Raw genomic sequence first — 18,288 nt, 5'->3', positions numbered from 1 at the left:
TTTTACAGTTATTTTACAGTTATTTTTCTGTTGCCAACCATAAACTGTGTGTGTTGTATCTCCTTCACAACCACTGCCCATGAAATATCTGAGGTTAATTCTACACTGACATATAAAATGTACCCTGTTTTTCCCTGTGCTTTTGCTTCACAACTGATCAGTCTGAGACAAGGCAGGGAAGACCAGACCATTACACTTTCCTCTTATTTTCATGTGTCTCTAACAAAACAAGAAAGCAAAGTTCTTCTCCCCAATCCATCACATTTGGAGCCATGAGAACTGTTGGATTTCAAAGATGCTGATTCACACTAGTGGTTATCAGATTTTTCCCATCTGTGACACAATTTGACAGCTGCCTGGCAGCACAGAGTTCTCCACTTGGGAGTTCAGATGCTGCAGCAGACGGCTCCAGTCTCAGCCTTCAGTTCTCCACTAATATTTAGGGGAAAAGCCCACAAAGAGAGATGCCAGTGCAAACTCACTTTTGCATCAGCACACCTGACCACAGGGTGTACCTTTTGTGCACAGGTACCATTTGGCAAGGGGATTTTATTCCTGCAAGAGTTACAACACTGTGTCTGCTGGAACAGGGATTGCCATCAAAATGTAAGCCAAGGGCTGCCCAAAGTCACTGGGTTTGTTATTTTATCTCCTCTCAAACACCACAAGCCAAAGACTGAAGTGGCCTCTGGTGCTGTTCCTCGACAAAACTTGCACTGCTTAACAAGGCAGAAGCACAGAAGGGAACAGGAGCATCCTCACCTTACCACAAACAATTCCCCCCAGTCAGCAGCTCTGGGGAGGAGCTCTCTGCAGAGGTATCAGCTCTGTCAGCACAGACAGAGTACATGTAGAAGAAGCACATGTACAGAGACAAGTATAGGAAGGTATTAAGTAGTTTTACTTATGAAGGTATTAGGTGGTTTTATGTATCCTTAATGCACAGCTGCATGCACACATTCCACTCAAGAGGAGTGAACACAACAAAACCTGCCTGAACCTTCCAATAAACCCATTCCTTGCTTCTGTAACTTTAGAGATGTGGTTTGGCCAGGCAGAAATGGGTCAGATCATAATTGCACACTTGAAAGCAGCCACATAACTTCAGTTTTGCTTTGAAACCCTGACAATCACCAAGGTGAGTACAAGAAGAAGCTCAGATACACCAACCTAACCTGCACATCACCATTTAGCAGCTGAGGCAAAAGTTACCAGCACCTCCTTGAGGAAGGGCATGCAAATTCAGCAGTGGGACAGGGGCTTTGCTGACCACCCCTAACACCACAGGATGTTTTATCACCCACCTAAATCCTGCCTAATGTTTGGCTCCTACTTTCTCTGTTGGAAACTACTGCAAAACAGCAGACTCCCCAGTCAGAGGCATTTTGGGGGTTTTGCACTCCTTTTGAAGCATCTCAGGAGTCAGGGATGTGTTTTTGGAACATCTGTCCCAGATTTGGGATCTGGGCTCCTCTCCATGTTCCTTCCACCTTCCCAGAAAAAAGCTCAACAAAGCTCAACAAAGAAAATCAGTCAGTTCCTCCAAGGAGTTCACAGCAACTCCCCCTGCTCAGCCAGCCAAAGGCCCAGTTTGATGCAATGGCAGCAATAAGAAAGTGACTAAACCTTTGCTGGTTTCAAAGCTCTTCAGGGGAAGGATTTCCACTTCCCTGAAAGTGTTCCTTTAGGTGGGGAGAGAAACATCAGAGAAGCCCCACTTGGATGGATTCAGGAGACCAAGCCTCCTGAAGGACACTGCACCGAGCACCTCCTCACTCACAGCCCTGCCTGTGCTCAGGCCACCCTGAGCTGGCCAGTGAGCAGGGACCAGACCTTGTCCTGCTCATGCAGGGACCAACGGGACCAGCCAGGCCGGCAGCACCACCTGGGAACCTCAGTCTCCTGGGAATGGCTGTCATTTCAGGAATGTTAACAATTACCCTCCTGTGGCCACGGGTCACAGGCAAAGCCTCCCTGGGCACCTGCCAATCCATAACTGAACCTTTCTCCTTGTGTTTAAATTCCTCTCCAAAGCTTTCCTAAAAAGGACAGGAGAGATTCAGTGCCCAAAGGATTCATAATCCAGAGCAGCTGAGTACAAAATGCTCCCAAACTGTACCCCCAAAACAGTCAAACTTCTGACCTTGGCTGTCCCATCCCTGGCTCTTCCCACAGTGCTTGAAAACACGAGGAGAAGCCCTGCACACTGAGCCTGCTGCTGAACTGATGGGAGAGATGCTGTCCTGCCTTGGCTCTGCTGCACTTTCTGGTCTAAAGTTTCTCTGTCCTGAAGTTTCTGGTTCCAACCCTCCAAAAAGCAGAAGGTTGTTTAAGAAGTGACCAATCTGCCTCAAGGCTTGGGGCCGTTTTGGGTACCCAGTTTCAGATGATCAGTTTTGTGTATTTGATCTGGAACCTTGTGTAATTAACCTCTGAAAATCAAGAAAAAGCAAACTCCAGTTCCTTTTCCAGTGGACAAGGAAATTTCCATAAAATTTCACATACCCATGAGGGTGAAAATGCAATCAGCTGCAGAAACCTCTCCAGCATGAACCTCAGAGATGTGTCAGTGTGGACCTGGAAATCACAAAGAGCAGTGTTACAGATCAGAAGATGCTGCATATTTTATGCAAAATGTGAGCAAGAGAAAACCTCCTGACATGAGCAGGAATCACATCAGGCTCAGCTGGAGGAATCCATACCATGGCGATAGCACAACTGCTTGAGAAGATTGGGTGTTCCAGACCATTGTCTTCCCATTACTCTGAATCATTGCTGTCCTCAAAAGCAGGACAGGAAAGGTTACAATTTGAGAAACCTGTTTTGGTTTTTTTAAAGACAATCTAGGAGCAGGCAGTAAATTACTGTAATAAACCACAAGCAAGGCAGCCCTGACAACTGTTGTGATTTAAAAAGTTCTAAAGCTGGGGGTTCATGAAGGAGCATTGTCATAAAGACCTAAGAGGTCATGAGTAACAGAGAGACAGAAGATAAGAAACAACTCTGTGCTGGCTCCTCCATCTCCACAGGCAGCAATCCACAAATCAAACTGAAATCTGCAAATTGAACCAGAGCAGCCCAAAAGAGGAGAGGCAGCTCCTCCTGCAACAATTTTCTTAGGAGTCAGCCTGTGTCCATTGCTGCCCCCAGCAGAAGGGGCATCCTGAACACCAGAGGGGCTGGAACACAAACTCCATGGAGAATGAAGTGTGGGCAGCCCAGAGCTGCTCAGAGGAAACCTTTAGAAGCTGATTGTACCCTGCTGAAACAGCACTGAGCTCACCTGGCTTTTTGTTTGATAAGGGATTTATCATCTCTTCAATGATACTGAAAGCAGTATCTGATACTGGAGCTGCATTTGCAGATTAAAAAAAAAAAGTATTCTTAAAATTCTTAAAAGACCAGGCAAATCAAATGTATATAAAGCTCAATGGAAGAGGAGGGGCAGACACTGATCTTTCCCCTCTGGTGACCAGTGGCAAGACCCAAGAGAACAGAGCTGGGCCAGGGCAGGGTCAGGCTGGATATCAGGAAAAGGTTCTTTCCTCAGAGGATGTCAAGCACTGAACAGGCTCCCCAGGGATGGTCACAGCCTCAAGGCTGCCAGAGCTCCAGGAGTGTTTGAATGACATTCTCAGGCACAGGGTGGGATTTTTGGGTCTCTGTGCAGGACCACGGGTTGGACTCTATGATTCTGATGAGCCCCTCCCAACCCAGTAGATTCCACAACTGCATAATTAAGAAATCAATTTGCTTATTCTGCTGTGACAAGGTGAAGTCTAAGGATGGAACCACTCCTCTCAAAGAATTTCTATCCACTCATCTCAAAGTATTTTGCTGAATATTAAAGGCCCAGTGGTATTGCCTCCCCTATCTGTAAGGCTTATGAAAGCAGCAGTGTTTGAAGTCAGACTTTTTTGTTGAAAAGCATTGCACATTCCCTGAGCTGGTGTAGAGTTCAGAGTCCTGCTGCTCACCTCACAGCGCCTTCCAGGAACACCTGATAAACCCCTCTGTTACCCATTAACAATGTCACCCAAGAGCCCATCCATTCTGTGACTCTCTGCTGTGCCAGGGCTCCCTGAGTGCTGTAGGACACGTTACAGATGTTGGGCCAGGTTCACTTGGAATCTGCAAATTCCAGGAAAGTGAAGTTACCACCCAGACAGGGTCAGCACTGCGGCAGCAACAGCCAAGGTAGAGCTTTCCCACTAAACTTTTTACCAGTTCCAAAGATTGTGTGATTATTTCTGGTGGTTTTGACGTGAAAACAAATTAATTATAAAAAGTTATGTGCAGTGCCCACATATCTGATCTTACCTTTAACAGACCAGGCAGGCTGAGTTACTGTATTCTCTTTTCTGTCCCACTTTGGATCATGAACAGAAACCCTGCTGTGAGCAGTCACTAAAATTACTTTAGCCTTTTATGCTTGTGAGCAAACAAAATTTCCCAGTATTCTAAAAAGTGTAAGATCCACAGCTAATTCCAGAGCTACAAAGCACCACAGGAAAGAAACCTGGAATCAGTCTCTGCTGTAGATCCATGCAACAGCACTGTGCCTGCCCATACCCTACACAGGAATCCCAAAAGCACAGACAGGATCCTCCCTGCCCCCAGAACACCAAGTGACAAATGTTCACAGGTACTCAAGTATTTAGGTCAAAAAGCCCTTGGAGATCAAGCCCAGCTATAACCCAGGACCACCAAACCCATCCCTACCCCCTGCCCATCAGCGCCACACCTGCACATCTTGAAAGCACCTCCAGGAATGAGGATTTCTCCACTGCCCTGGGCAGCCTCTGCCAATGCCCAATAACCCTTTTTTGTCCCAGTATCCAATCTGAACCTTCCCTGGCACAACTTGAGGCCAGTTCCTCCCACGCTGTCCCTCGGGAGCAGAGCCTGACCCCACCTACCTGCAGTCAGGGAGCTGTGGAGTGCTGAGGTCTCCCCTGAGCCTCCTTTTCTCCAGGCTCAGCATTCCCAGCTCCCTCAGCTGCTCCTCACAGGCCTTGTGCTTGCAACAGGAACTGGAAAAGTTCAGGGTTAATGTGTGGACACCTTCAGAGTTCATCCCTGGAGAGCATGAGGGTGTTCTGAAGCTCTGTTTGAATCCCCAAAAATGCACATTAGCTTGGATTACAGGCTGTCCCTGCCTGGGGAGCATCACACTGAGCTACCAAAATCCACAGGAGTTCCACATCCCTGTTTATGCTTTGAGGAAGAAGCCTGGGATCTGAAAGAACAAATACTTTATATTTCAGTTCAGTATTAGACAGAATTGCCAGCAGACTAACAGCAGGGCATCAAAACAGCATTTATTGACCTGGTTTAACCACATCCTACCATTACCTGCACCATGCCAGCAACAAACTCTCAGTATCTTACTAGAATTGTGTTGTTATGCAAACAAAATAAGCACATACTATCTCAATTGTATTAAAAAATACCTATTAATTTCACCATAAATATTTACAAGTGACACTTTTTCTTGAAAAGGCTGCTTTAAGCCAGAAAAAAAATTACAAATAGTAAAGGGAATATCTAATAAATTAATTGAAAATCACAATATTTGTCATTGACTGCAAAAGAATCAAAGTTACATTTTTGGTTTTATTTTTTAGGGATAGCCAAGAATCCAAAAATAGTGGTTTGAGTCTAGACCCTTATATAAATCTTGTGAAAGAATTAATTTGCTCCTGCAGTAACAACAGCTGCCACGTTTCCAAACTAATCCAGTTAAAAAAACTGTTCTAATAAAGTCTGTATAATTTTAAGTTATTTATGTAGTCATTTATCTATGAGCTACAGTATTTGCTGGTTTATTTAGAATTCACTTCCAGAGTAGAAAAGAGAAAATGCATTTTACAATGGCAGAATCTCAAATCTCATTTATACAAATAGATTTCTATCAGTTCTTAGAAAATGCCTGTTTATTTCTTCCACTTTGCTCCATGATATAGCCCAAAATTTAGAAAAAGCAGAAGAGTTTATTCTAATAAAGCAAGAGAACTGATGATTTTGGCCCCATGTATGTAAAAAAGAGATCTGAATGCAGGAAATGACATCCAAATTAAATGAAAAAAATTCTATATAGTTAAAAAAAAAGGAAAAAAATCAATCCAAGAAGCCATTCTAGCAAATCACCATCACCAAAAATGCATCGTTTGCCAAAGGAGTCATATCATCTGTAAGATGCTCTGTTAAGCAGAGGAAGCCACTTCATGTCCAGAGTCCTCATGAGGACAGGGTGGCTCCCCAGCAGCACAAGGATGACATCTAGTGACAGCCACATCCATCTGTTCCCAACTCCAACCTTCCTAAAAACACCAGCCCAGGCTGCCACCCTCACCTGGAGTGAGAGGTCAGGGTTGTACCTACATTTAAATGCCTGTATTAAAAAGATGCACATCTATCAGACATCTTCAAATGCTTTCCTTTCATTACCTGAATTTAAAAAATAAACCAAAACCCAAACATGAAAAAAATCTCTAATTTTATGATATATAATGTATGCAAAAATTTGTTTAAACTTTCAATACCAGAGATAAAAAGATCCTCTTGCTATATTAGTGCTATGTTGTTCTAATGCAACCTCTGAAGTGCCATGTTCTTGAGTCATTTGCTGTAACTGGGATACAATCCTTGCAAAAGCTGTTCCCAAAAGATCATCCTGCATAGCATTTACTTACAAAGCTATAGTACAGAGAGGTTTTAAAAAGTCACACACTCAAGCAGTAGAAAATTCTCCCAATCTCTCCAAAAACATAAAAAGATGCTCTAGACTTTTAACATTTTTTCACCAACAGACAGTGCAAGCCTCACTCTGGAACCAAGACTATCCATTCACACTTCTCTAGTTAGTAAAGAACCTGGGACAAGACCAAAGTGCTTTATTACAAATAGAGCATTATTTTTCTCTGGTTCTATGCACTGCCTCTCTAATAATACATTACAAATAATACAAAACAGTAATTAAGTTTGTTGCTCTTTTCTTATTCCCTTCTCATGTTTGTGTATTGGGAAAAATGAGTGTTTTTCTCAAAACATTCTCTTCTGTTTATTAGGGTGATCCAACCCCAATCCTTGCTCCCAGAACTGTAGGCTTCATTTTCACCTTTGACTGCAAAAATTGCACTGCTGAGAAGTGCAAGGAATCACAAACTGCATCATTTGAGCATTACAATACCTTATTTTACAACTGTAGTGTGTGTGCAAATTGTTATTTCAATTAAATTTAATAGTTACAAATATTCTCAAACCATATAAGTACAGTAGGTTCTACAGAAAGTAACATGGATAACTAATATTCTGCAACTTGAAACAAAACAATAAATAAAAGTTCAAAGTATTAAAACTAAGAAAAAGTAATCCTGTACATTGTACAGTACCTTTTGGTTAAAGCTTCTTAGCAAAAATATACTAAAGTGTTCTGAGCATTCCAGTTACAGATGGTTCAATATTAAAATTTCAAGGTTTCCTCATCATGAAAAAAATATTGCATTTGTCCATAGGTGCAGCAGAAGATGTCTCTCTCTGAACAAGGCTCCAGTCTTTAAAAATTCAGAGACAGCAAGTCTGGATTCAAAGGAACCATTAGAAAACTCCATTACAGTACTGAGGATGTAGGGTTGTTGTGCATGGGGGTTTCTGCCATTCCTTGCTCCCAGAACAGCCCTAGAGAGCCCACTGGATGTCACTGAGGTCAGCTGGGTCCCCCAGGCCCCCGTCAGCCTCCAGGTAATTCATCAGCGCCGTCATGGCGGTGTCATCGTTCCCGCAGATGGCATCGAAGTCCAGCTGGGAGCTGCCACCTGCACAGTGGGCAAAGCAGGAGCTTGAGGCAGGCATGAGCACTGGGAGGCATGGAGAACACGGTAACTTGCAAAACAGAAGTGGTTTGAAGCACAACCTGCCTTTGAAGTCAAGGCAAATATTTCTATGTTGAAAAAACCCCTAACTTGACTCCCTTTTAGTCTAACACCATTCCTCCTTGCTCTGTGTTGTTGGGGTTGTTTTTAATCATTTTTTCCCAAGCCCTTATTAAAGAATTAGCTTTTTCTCCTTTGTGTTTCTTTTTCACTTGGTTGGTTTGGGGTTGTCAGGGTTTAAGTTTTTAAATTTTTCTGAAAAGGCTCATAGTTCAACCAGAAGAAAGCTGTATGTTATAAATAAACAAAGAAATCCCTGGCAAACGAGGGAGAAGAGGAAGATGGAAAAGTTTCTAAGAGCTGAAATACAGGATCAGCATAAACATGGCTTTTACAGCATTTTGCCTTTTATGTCAAACATAATGCAGTGGCATTTTCCTCTTACAGGGCCAGGAATCCTGTATCCAGACAAACTTAACAAGGGAAAGATTTAAAAAATTCTTTCTCAGCCATTTGGAGCAGTCCTATATATCAACTACTCCCAGCTTGCGGCTTAGAAAGACGTAAAGTGCTAAAGGACAATCATTCACAAATTCCAAGAAGTTCCCTGACATTGCATTGAAATACTTTTCCCTCCCTGTCTCTGTCCTGGAGAGAGAACAGTAAGGTGCCTCATGAAAAGTGTAAGAATGCAATAGTAAACTTCAGTTACAGCTGTTGTTTTTTGTCATGAGATTGCCTCACTTAGCAAATTTTGCTGTTTGCCTTGCAGCAATAACATCTGTTTTCAGAGTGCTCTCAGCTTCAGCCAGCCACATCTCTTTACAATTCACACATGGTTGTAAAGTGGTGCACTCAGAAATGACACCAAGGATCACAAATGTCAGCCCCTGCAACCCCCAGAATAGCCCTAAGAGAAATAAATCTTACTCAGGAGAGGTTCATTACTGGGAAATGGAATAGCACCCTGGCTTTGTTCTGAATTCTCCAGAGCTTCTGTTTCTGAAGGACATAACTGAATCAACTCTTTATTTGGCACCTGAAAGAGCAGAATTGGTAGAAAGGAAAAAATTAGATCCTAAATTTAGTCACAGATATTACATTACAGAAACATCAGAGATTCCTTAATTATTAAGAACTGAATAGAGAAAGTGAAAAATATACCTCATCAGACAGATATTTTGCATTTAGAAACAAATATTTTATAAGTTCATATAGCACTGGACCTGGCTTAAATAAAAGTTGTGACTTACACAGCTGTCAAAGTACTTCACAGTGATGGCACTGCTTGAGGGTCTAACTCAGTGTTCAGTAAATAAATCCAGCACCAAATGTACTGGTTTGCACTTTCCACATCCACTACCATAAACTACAAATTCCCAGTGACCTGATGTTTGTCACTGTCAAAACATTCCAGTTAAGAAGTTAAAAAAGCCCCCATACCTCCTAGGTTCTATATGCATTAAACTATATTCATCATAGCAATAGAGATGGTAACCCAAACAAAGATAATTTTTTTTCCTGGTAGTTGTTTTATTTAACACATACATGTAATTTAGCAGGAGAGATTCCTAGGATTGCCTGACTTGTGTACATTCTAGCAGGAAATTAATAAAGGTGAAATGCTTTCCAAAAGTATTTTAGAATCAAATGGGGTACCAAAGCCTAGAATCAAGAAAAAATCTTCAATGCATATGATGAAATTATCCTTATGATGAGACATTACATAATTTAGAGTGTTCAGCAGAAGTAAGTCAAACAACTCTTCAGGAGAAAGATCTGTGGTAACACAGGGGAGTACAGATCGTAGAAAAACAGCGGGAAGTCAAAAAGCAGCTCCTAGACCAGAGTAGTGGGGTTTTTCCATAAGAAATGAGAATTGCAGTGGAAAGATAAACTCTATTTAACAGGAAAGAAATTTGCATTCAAAGAGCTGTTGGAGAAGTTTGTTCAGGCTGTGGCCAGTACAAAACATACAACACCTTTAGGTAAGAAGATATGTTAATTATTCCATAGCTATGGGCAGTAACTATGTTATTTATTATAACTATGTTAGTTATAGTTTGTAGTGTTACAGGCACTAGTAGATTTACAAGCACTACTAGATCAGCATAACTACCCATTTTTAGAAGAGTAATGAAATACCTTCAAAGTCACAATTTTAAGCATTTCAAAACAGCAAAGATTTTTTTTAAAGTCTCTTCAAAAGCATTAAGATTAAAAGTACAGATTCACAAAAACAAATCAGGGCAATCTGGCTCAAACACAGGTTGTGTGCTGACATTAACCTTTCCATTTTGGGTTTTTACAGGCAGGGGTGTACTCACATCACTGCAGTTTATAGTTAAAGCTGGAGAAGGTGACTTTCTGAGCAGATGTGACGGACTTAACTCTCCAGATGGTGAAGAATGCAACCTAAAATTGCATGTGTTTAGTTGATTTACCAGGTCACATTAATCAAACACTGAAAAACAGACTGTGGTGCAGAACCCACCAGACCTCCCCAGTGACAAAGCACAAGTCTGATAATTTGAAACAATAATGTCTTAAATTCTCCTGAAGATTCTAAATTATCCTGCTCCAAGTTCTGGTAGCAGAAAACAGAGGAGAGATCAGAAAAGGCCATGGGTCACAGTTCTATTCCTTGAGCACAGTTTTCTTCCTCTGTTGAATCACCAGCACAGTTGTGTGCTCTGCCAGGCACGAGACTGACATAATTATAATGGTATCTCATAATGCTATTGCTCAACCAAAAAAGTGTTGTACATAGAATACAATAAAAGTGAAACTGGAGCAACCCTCATGTAATCATATAATTCCTCATGCCTATCTTTACTTAAAAGCCTAATGATGGTGTTATGCATTTATTACCTTTGTAATTCTAGTATTTCATTTGCAATTTCAGTTCCTATACTTCCAGCACCAAGAACTGTTCCAGAGGACATTCCAGGTACACTTACTAAAGACTGTTTTACAGCATCTGTAGATAAAAAAAACAAAGCCCAAACAAAACCTTAAACCCAGAGCACTTTCATTGCAGAGCAAGGATTCATTTTAAAGTAGCTCTTGTTCTAGATATACATATACAAGTGTATATTTTCATGTATGTATTCAGAAATTATATTCCTTTAAATACTGATTCATGGCAGAGGGCGTTGTAATATAAAGTGAAAAATCTGTTTGTGAAAATTGTTGTTCTCCAGTAGTGAAATATATTTAATCATTGCCACCTCCAGTGTCTCTCACAGGCATTGCAAAGAACATGAGTTTAAAATACCCTTGGATTTCTCACCAACTGAAATCAGTTATTGAAAGAACATTTTGAAAAGCAAATATAAAGCCTTGACAGCAAGATGATAGAACAGCCTGCAGAAAGCAGAAATTTGCACAGCAGAAAAATAATAACAAAATATGTTCTGTATCAGTATTCCCCTGTATTTTATAGATAAACTCAGCACAGTTACATCTGTTCCAAAAACTGGGCAAAATATGAACTGTCTGTGACAGAAGCACAATATCCTACTAACCAAATCCCCAGCTCTAACAGAAGCTGCTGGAAATTGAAAATAGGCTATATGCACTTCCTTTTGGAGTTCTGTGAATTATATCAATTAGGACTCTGTAAGTAACTAGACACTGAAAAAGAAGTAGCTTTAAAAAAGAAAATTATTCCTTCTTTGCATGCAATCTAGAATAAAATACTCCTGGACTGGATAAATTTAAACTGAGTGATCAGGAGATGCAGCTGTGATAACTGTAAGAAGTGACACTTGCCTTCTGCAGATTGGGAACTGTAGAGGACCTCTTCTTCAGCTGATTCCTTATGACCTCTGAGATTTAAAGAAATGAAAGAAAAATCCAAACAAACCACAAAGAGTCAGCATGATTTTTTGTCCCAAGAGCAAAATTTATGTTCAATTTCAACAATACTTTACACAGAACCAAAGCTAACATCCTCAAACTAGAGGAATATAAGATATTCATCACATATTTCCATGTTCAATTCTTTGAAATGTTTCTGAGCAGTGGGTAAAATACTAATTTCCATTTATTCTCCAATTTAAAAAGAAAGCCAGTAGGATTGTCTGTGTTCCATGACAAGGGAATAGGGCTGTCATTTTTAGTGTTAGGAGGGAAATCAGGTAACCAGGAACAAGGACAGGTCAGTGGCTGCCTGGTGTCAGCAGCTGCTGCCCTCCTTCCCTCCTGCACACAGCTGCAAATGCCCACATCTCCAGGGCAGGCAAAAAAGTGTCCTTCTGTTTTCTTGGGGAAAAAGGACATGGGCAAAAGAGGTGGGTGATGTTAACCTAAGGCATGAATCAGATACAGAATGGGTAAAAGGCCCCCTCAACAACTTTGTTTAATGGAAATAAACCCCCCTGTGTCCCTGCTCAAAACCCCAATCATTGGCAAAGATCCTCAGTAGCACTGGAACAATCCCAACTACAGCTCCTTTGCAAGGTGCAGAGAATGAAAAAGAACTACAAATAAAAAGAAGAATTAAGCACACACATTTACTGTCCCCCAGGCTCCACCCTTGCAATCAATTTGAGTGGATCTTTCTGTCCTGCCTTGCATTTCCACCATCTATCAATTGTGCTTCTCCACCTTCTGACACCTGGGGATAGGGCAGCACTTGGAACTGGGTCAACTGACACACAGAGGGTTGTAAAGACCAGAAGGAAATGCAGAATTAACTTGACAGTTCCATTTATTAAAATCTACTTCTCTTAAAGATCCTTCCCTTCTTCCTTTAACAAGAAACTCTTTAATCTCTTTTTTCCCCTACTGGGAAACAGCACAGTTTTCAGAGTCAAATCCACAACATAGGACTGAAAAAAAATAACTGGTAAATGCCAAAAAGATGTTTGTCCAAGTTGTTCAGCCCCTTTTTGTGCAAGATTGATGCTTTCTAGTCTTGTTCTGCTTTCTAAGCAGGTTATTTTAGTGCTAACTAAATTAATTATGACAAAAAATAAATGAAGAGTCATGTAAATTACTTACAATACCACAGTGTTGTTTGATACTATGTACTCCAGCTCTTTGGTCCAAGGATTCATGAAACTAAACCACTGACTCTTTAAAGTAACAAAAGTCCCATCTTTTGCTCTAAATTTGTAGGAATTTGTAAATACTTTTTCTTTGTTCTGCAACACTAGATAAGAAAAGGAAAGTTATAATCATTATATTTAAGCTTACAAAGGTAAAGTTAGAAATAATAAATCTATTTTATAGCATCATAAAACCAAAATGTTTCTGTTGGCCAGACATAGAATAAACATGCCAGAACAAACTGGGACCTGTTCTAAAATCAAATTATATAGTTTCAGCAGGGTCATAAATCTTACATAAATAAGCAAGTACTAAGTTCCTGCAAAACACTAGGAGACTCATGACTTGGTGAGCTTTAATTAGTGTCTTTAATGATGTTATCAGACACATCTGCTCTTCAGGATTCCTCCCCTTTCTTACAAAGAATGGAAGCAGAGGGTTTGACAGATGTGCTGACATTATTCCTCCACAAGTAAGGCCCTGCACCAGGAGCCAAGACAACACAAGTTTGTCTCTGCTTTTATTCCAAGCCTTACACAGGCTTGTCTTAACACAGACATCACACAGGGCCATGCTGAGGTTGGGTAGTTTGGGTTTGCAGTGTTCTCACTTGCAGTTACACCTAGCTGTAAGTAGTCTGAGAGGACCAACTGTTTTGTACCTTCTTTGTGTTTTTCAGCTAGGTGATTGTGATCATCTTGATGGCAGTACTCATAACAAGAAGTTCCTAGAAGCTCTTGTGGCAGATACCCTAAAATTGCTGTTGCGCTGTTAGAAATAAAAACGTGAACTACAGCAGACTCAAAGCTGTTTCCTTCAGTATCAGATAAAGCAGAGCATTAATATTTAAACAAACAGATGCCTGTGTTCATGTTTGGGAAAAAAATATAGCATTAGTACAGCTCTAAAACAACAGGAAACATTTTTCACAGCAAATTATCCCTTTGCAATGAATGACAATTCGAAGGTAAAGTAAATGTTTAAACATGCAAACCACATGTACACACAAAATGCTTCTGTTTAGTGGCTCTCCCTTAGCCAGTCACAGTACTGGTCACACATAAGAGTCAATAAAAAACTCAGCACTTGAATTTTGCTCTTCCACTCACTGGAATTATTGTCAAACCGACACTTTTAGTAGAAGGAAAAGAAGACTGAAAGCAGTAACATTTCCAGGGACAATGAAATTCCAAATGCAAAATGGTAACTAGGTCTCTACAACAAATAAAGTCTGGTTCAGAAAGTAGAGAAAATGGGAACTTAGTTCTCACTTCTAATAAAATAATTTGGTACCTCACTTAGAATGTATTTGTTACAAATAGTAAGACTCTCAGAAGTAATAACTTCTGGGTAAATGTTATTACTTCAGTCTTGTGCAGAGCTACGAAGCTCTAACTTGAGATTTTTCTTTATGAATAAATTGAGTCCATTTTCTATAGGACAATACACTTCTATACATTATGTATTATTTGACAAAAAACAAAGCCCAAGTACACATAGTTTAAGAATTAACTGCTTCTTGTGTAGAGCAGAAAAACATTCTGAAAATTAGAATTTTTGAGAATTTTCAAAAAATTCTCAAAAACTGAGAATTTGAATTAGAACTTCTGCCCTGCTGGAGAAATTACAGATTTGACAGAGGATCAGGAAATGGAAGCAGTTGTGTCATTTCTCTTCATTAAAGAACAAAAGGCTTACCGCTGATCTACATAAACAAATTTTCCATCCATGGCAAATCGTGTAACAAATTCTGTTGCTTTGACTTTTATCTCTCCACTCTTTTGTGGAACAATATAAGGGTGTAACCTCCCAATGGCAACAAGACAGTTAAAGTTACTACTGTCCTTTTCTACATCATTTTCCTCTTCTACTCCCACCTCATTAGGAGGCCAGTTCTTCAAATACCCAGTACAGTGAATGGTGCAGTATTTTCTGTGATCTAATAGAAAGAAATTAAATAAGAAGCAGTTATTGTTCAAAGAGTAAACCAAACTACTTATTTTATTATGTTGGCCATGAGACCAGCAAATTAATATTTCATGCTTACCTACACCAACTGTACAAAGCTATAGATCATTTTAGAGTATTTTTCAATTATTTTTGTTCTATTCAATTTGGGCTTACCTGCAGAGAGAGCTTCTAACCCTATGTAAGATTTAGGAAGATGAGTTATGGGTACTGGCAGTTCAAATACAAGTCAGACAGAAAACAAAGCAATAACCCACAGATCACTCTGTTTTTATATGGATTGTGAATTAAAATTAACCTGAGGCCTTCTGTAGCTTCTAAATCAATTTACCTTTGGTGAGCACAATGACCTGAACATATGCTCACTGCAGTTGAAGAAAGAATCAGCTTATTTTCTATTTATCTCTGGTTTCTGAAGTTTTGTGGGAATACAAATATTTTAAATATCTTAAATCCCAGCATACACTGTCATTCCCTTTTTGCCCTCTAAATAACATGAAAACACCCTCATAAGCATCAAGGTTTGACATTATGTATCCTACAATAGGTGTCTTTCCCAAAAAAATGCCAAAGCACTCTTGACACCTCTATGCTGAACAGAATGCTTTCCATAGCTTTGATTTTCCTCTCTATTACAAAAAACACAGACCAACTCTGCAAAATGAGAAACTGAGTTATCCCACTACGATTTTGTCACAGTTGCTCAGGTGCCTTCCCTCAAAACTGCTTTCCCAACACTTAGAGAAGGTAAATTCTTATCTAACTGAGTTATCTGATGCATCAAGGGATATCAAATTCTACTTACTTACAATCACGGGCCTCTTAAAATTTGTGGTGTATCTCAACAGTAACAGGTTACATTGAAAAACAGAACTTGGAGGAAAAACAATTTCAGCACACCTTTGCAAAAATCAATACTAAGTTATTAAAAACAAAAGCTGGAAATTGCATTTTAAAATTGAAATTTAAATTTTCACTGGAAACTTGACAAGATTACACTGCTCTATGGGCATACCAAAATACGAACTAAAGTAAAATTACTGGGAAAATTAATGGAATTACACCAATAAATTAACTTTACCATGAAAAGGGGGGAAAAGGAAAACGCATACTTTTAAATACAAACAACACAAAAAGTAAGTCAGAAAAAAAGTTGGTTTACTTGCTTTTTTCCCTTCAAAATAGTAGAGTTTGTAGGCTTTATTCACCCAGTTATCTTCAAGACATAAGTTTAGTTTCATTCTTCTGATCTGCTCCAGTTCTTTCAAATATTTCCCTGAGACTTCACAAATTTGATCACAACAGACCACATGCTCCTATAGAGCCACTGTACCTCAAGTTCCTCCCTCCCTCTTTCCAGGAGGGCACCAGGAGGAGAAAGAGAACAATTAGACTGTTTTTCAAAAGGTGTCCCTGGTTCACATTTACACTGCTCTACAGCTACTTGATGAGATCAGTAGGAACTAGAAAGCCATTAGTGACTTGGAATTTAAACAAGTTTCAAGAGAGAAAGCCCCCATTTCATCTCCACTCTCTGAATACCTTTCTTCTTTGGGTTGGGCAAACACTCCTTCTCCTCTTTGACTGTGGTCCTGCTACACTTTATGCGACAGAAGAAGGAACGTCGAGCACCAGAGTTCAGCCGAGCTGGTCCAGCTTGGAAATCTGTGTGTACTTGCAAGCCAGCTTACAAAGATTTAGTAAAGTAGTTAAAAACAACCAAAACAAAGCAATAAAACTTCAGAAAACAAGGTGCTTTCTGCATTTACCTCCCAGTACATTGTCCTCGCTGTTTAGCTGCCTAAATTTTGTACTTACAATTTAAAAAGTCTAATAGTTTAAATAGGGCAAAGAAAACATGATTGACAGAGATTCCAAAATTAGAAAGAACTACTAAACTATTTATAGACCCTTCTTGATATTCTTAATAGAATTTTACTACAGATGCTTTATAAACTTTCATTTTGTACAAGGAAGAACTGTAAAGATGCTTGTAAAAGCCAGCTATAAAATAGGCATTAGCTGCACAGTACACAAAACAGGCATTAGCTGCATAGTACACAATGCTTTCCTCATTAGAAACAACTGTAAACTAAAGAAGGTTTGGTTACTTTGGGATTGACACTTAGCATTTTCAGAGAAGACAGTGATTCTTGATATTGAAGTATTTTATCCCATGTTCGACTACATCAGGTCTTTTGTATTGACAAGACCTAGCAAATACAAGAAAAAAAAGCAGTATGCTGGTAGGAAGAATGTCAGACCACATCTTGGTAAATGCTTAACAGTGATTGCAGTAATTTAACAGAATTTCTGTAACTCCTATGATCTACAATCAATTCTCTTCTGGGCTAGCTTTTCAACTCTAATGCATTTTAAGCAGCAGATACGCATTCAAATGTTTGCTTCTTTTGTTCATCCACACATCCATACAAACACCTGAATACATCCTGACTAATAATTAGATTTATTAACATCTCTTAAAAAATATAAGCACATCCAGCTCTGACTTACTTTTGCCATCTACGAGCTTCTCCCTAGGTGAGACGTCCGATGAAGAAAGTTGCTCCTTAACTTTTGCAACATCTTTTGGATGTAAGTAATCAAATAAGCTTTGTCCAATTAAACTGGCCTATTAGAAAAAACAAAAAAAAACCAACAAAATCCAAAAGAGATGAGAACCACACCATTTTGGAACAGGACCCCACACATTACTTATCTCAGGAAAACAACTGTCTACACCACTAAAAAAAAAGCCAATACCACAGTTACTCCAAACATCAATATTTTGTTTTACATTTCATTTGTCATTGTTTAATATAAGTTTTATTTAAAAGGGTAATAAAAACATAGTTTGTTCCTTCCCTTTGAAAAACAGCATATTTAGTTGGAGGTCAAACAAGTTCTGTACAACCAAATGCTTTATTTATGTAAACAATGCAATTCCTGGTCCTAGCCAAAGAAGGTTATACACAAAGTAATTTCACTCTCAGATTATTGGGGAAGGAGGGAAGAAATAGAAAGGAGGATGAAATATTCAACTATCTAATGACTCTGAGGCATAATGTGGTTGGACAAACTGGCACCACAGAGCCAGGAGCAGGCTGGAAGCAGGGCTCAGCTCACCACAGCACTCCTTAGCAGAGGATATTTTCAGGGATGTCTCCAGCTGGCATCCTTCTACCTGCTCACTCTGTTCATCCCAAGTAACTGACCTGCTGCAACACTTTCTTTTGGAACAGGAAGGAATTCTCACAGAAGTGGGAGTTTGCTTTTCCACTGCTTACCTTCAGCACAGCACCCAAATCAAAGGACATAAAGGAGCTGTGTGGACAAGCTCTACTCTAACTCAAACTCAGGACAAACACCCAGTCTCCTGCCTTTTCCCTGT

At 39.7% G+C, this 18,288-nt stretch overlaps 1 protein-coding gene across 1 annotated transcript in view; it reads right to left on the bottom strand.

Annotated features, from left to right (window-relative positions):
- Nucleotides 1–6,484: 6,484 nt before the first annotated feature.
- The window catches only part of BMAL2 (basic helix-loop-helix ARNT like 2), a 31,822-nt gene continuing 20,018 nt past the window's right edge, over nt 6,485–18,288 (bottom strand). The window contains 10 exon segments of the mRNA XM_054281910.1: nt 6,485–7,817; nt 8,805–8,913; nt 10,202–10,289; nt 10,746–10,854; nt 11,649–11,704; nt 12,882–13,032; nt 13,591–13,697; nt 14,628–14,868; nt 16,440–16,583; nt 17,412–17,529. Of these exon segments, the coding sequence (XP_054137885.1) occupies nt 7,681–7,817; nt 8,805–8,913; nt 10,202–10,289; nt 10,746–10,854; nt 11,649–11,704; nt 12,882–13,032; nt 13,591–13,697; nt 14,628–14,868; nt 16,440–16,583; nt 17,412–17,529 (1,260 nt within the window). The 3' untranslated portion in view covers nt 6,485–7,680.

The sequence above is a fragment of the Melozone crissalis genome, unplaced genomic scaffold (assembly GCF_028551555.1).
Source record: "Melozone crissalis strain CALT ecotype California unplaced genomic scaffold, PUWL_Pcris_2 ptg000033l_1, whole genome shotgun sequence".
NCBI classification, from domain to species: domain Eukaryota; kingdom Metazoa; phylum Chordata; class Aves; order Passeriformes; family Passerellidae; genus Melozone; species Melozone crissalis.
Note: the sequence above shows the minus strand (reverse complement) of the source record. Positions and strands in the feature narration are given on the sequence as shown.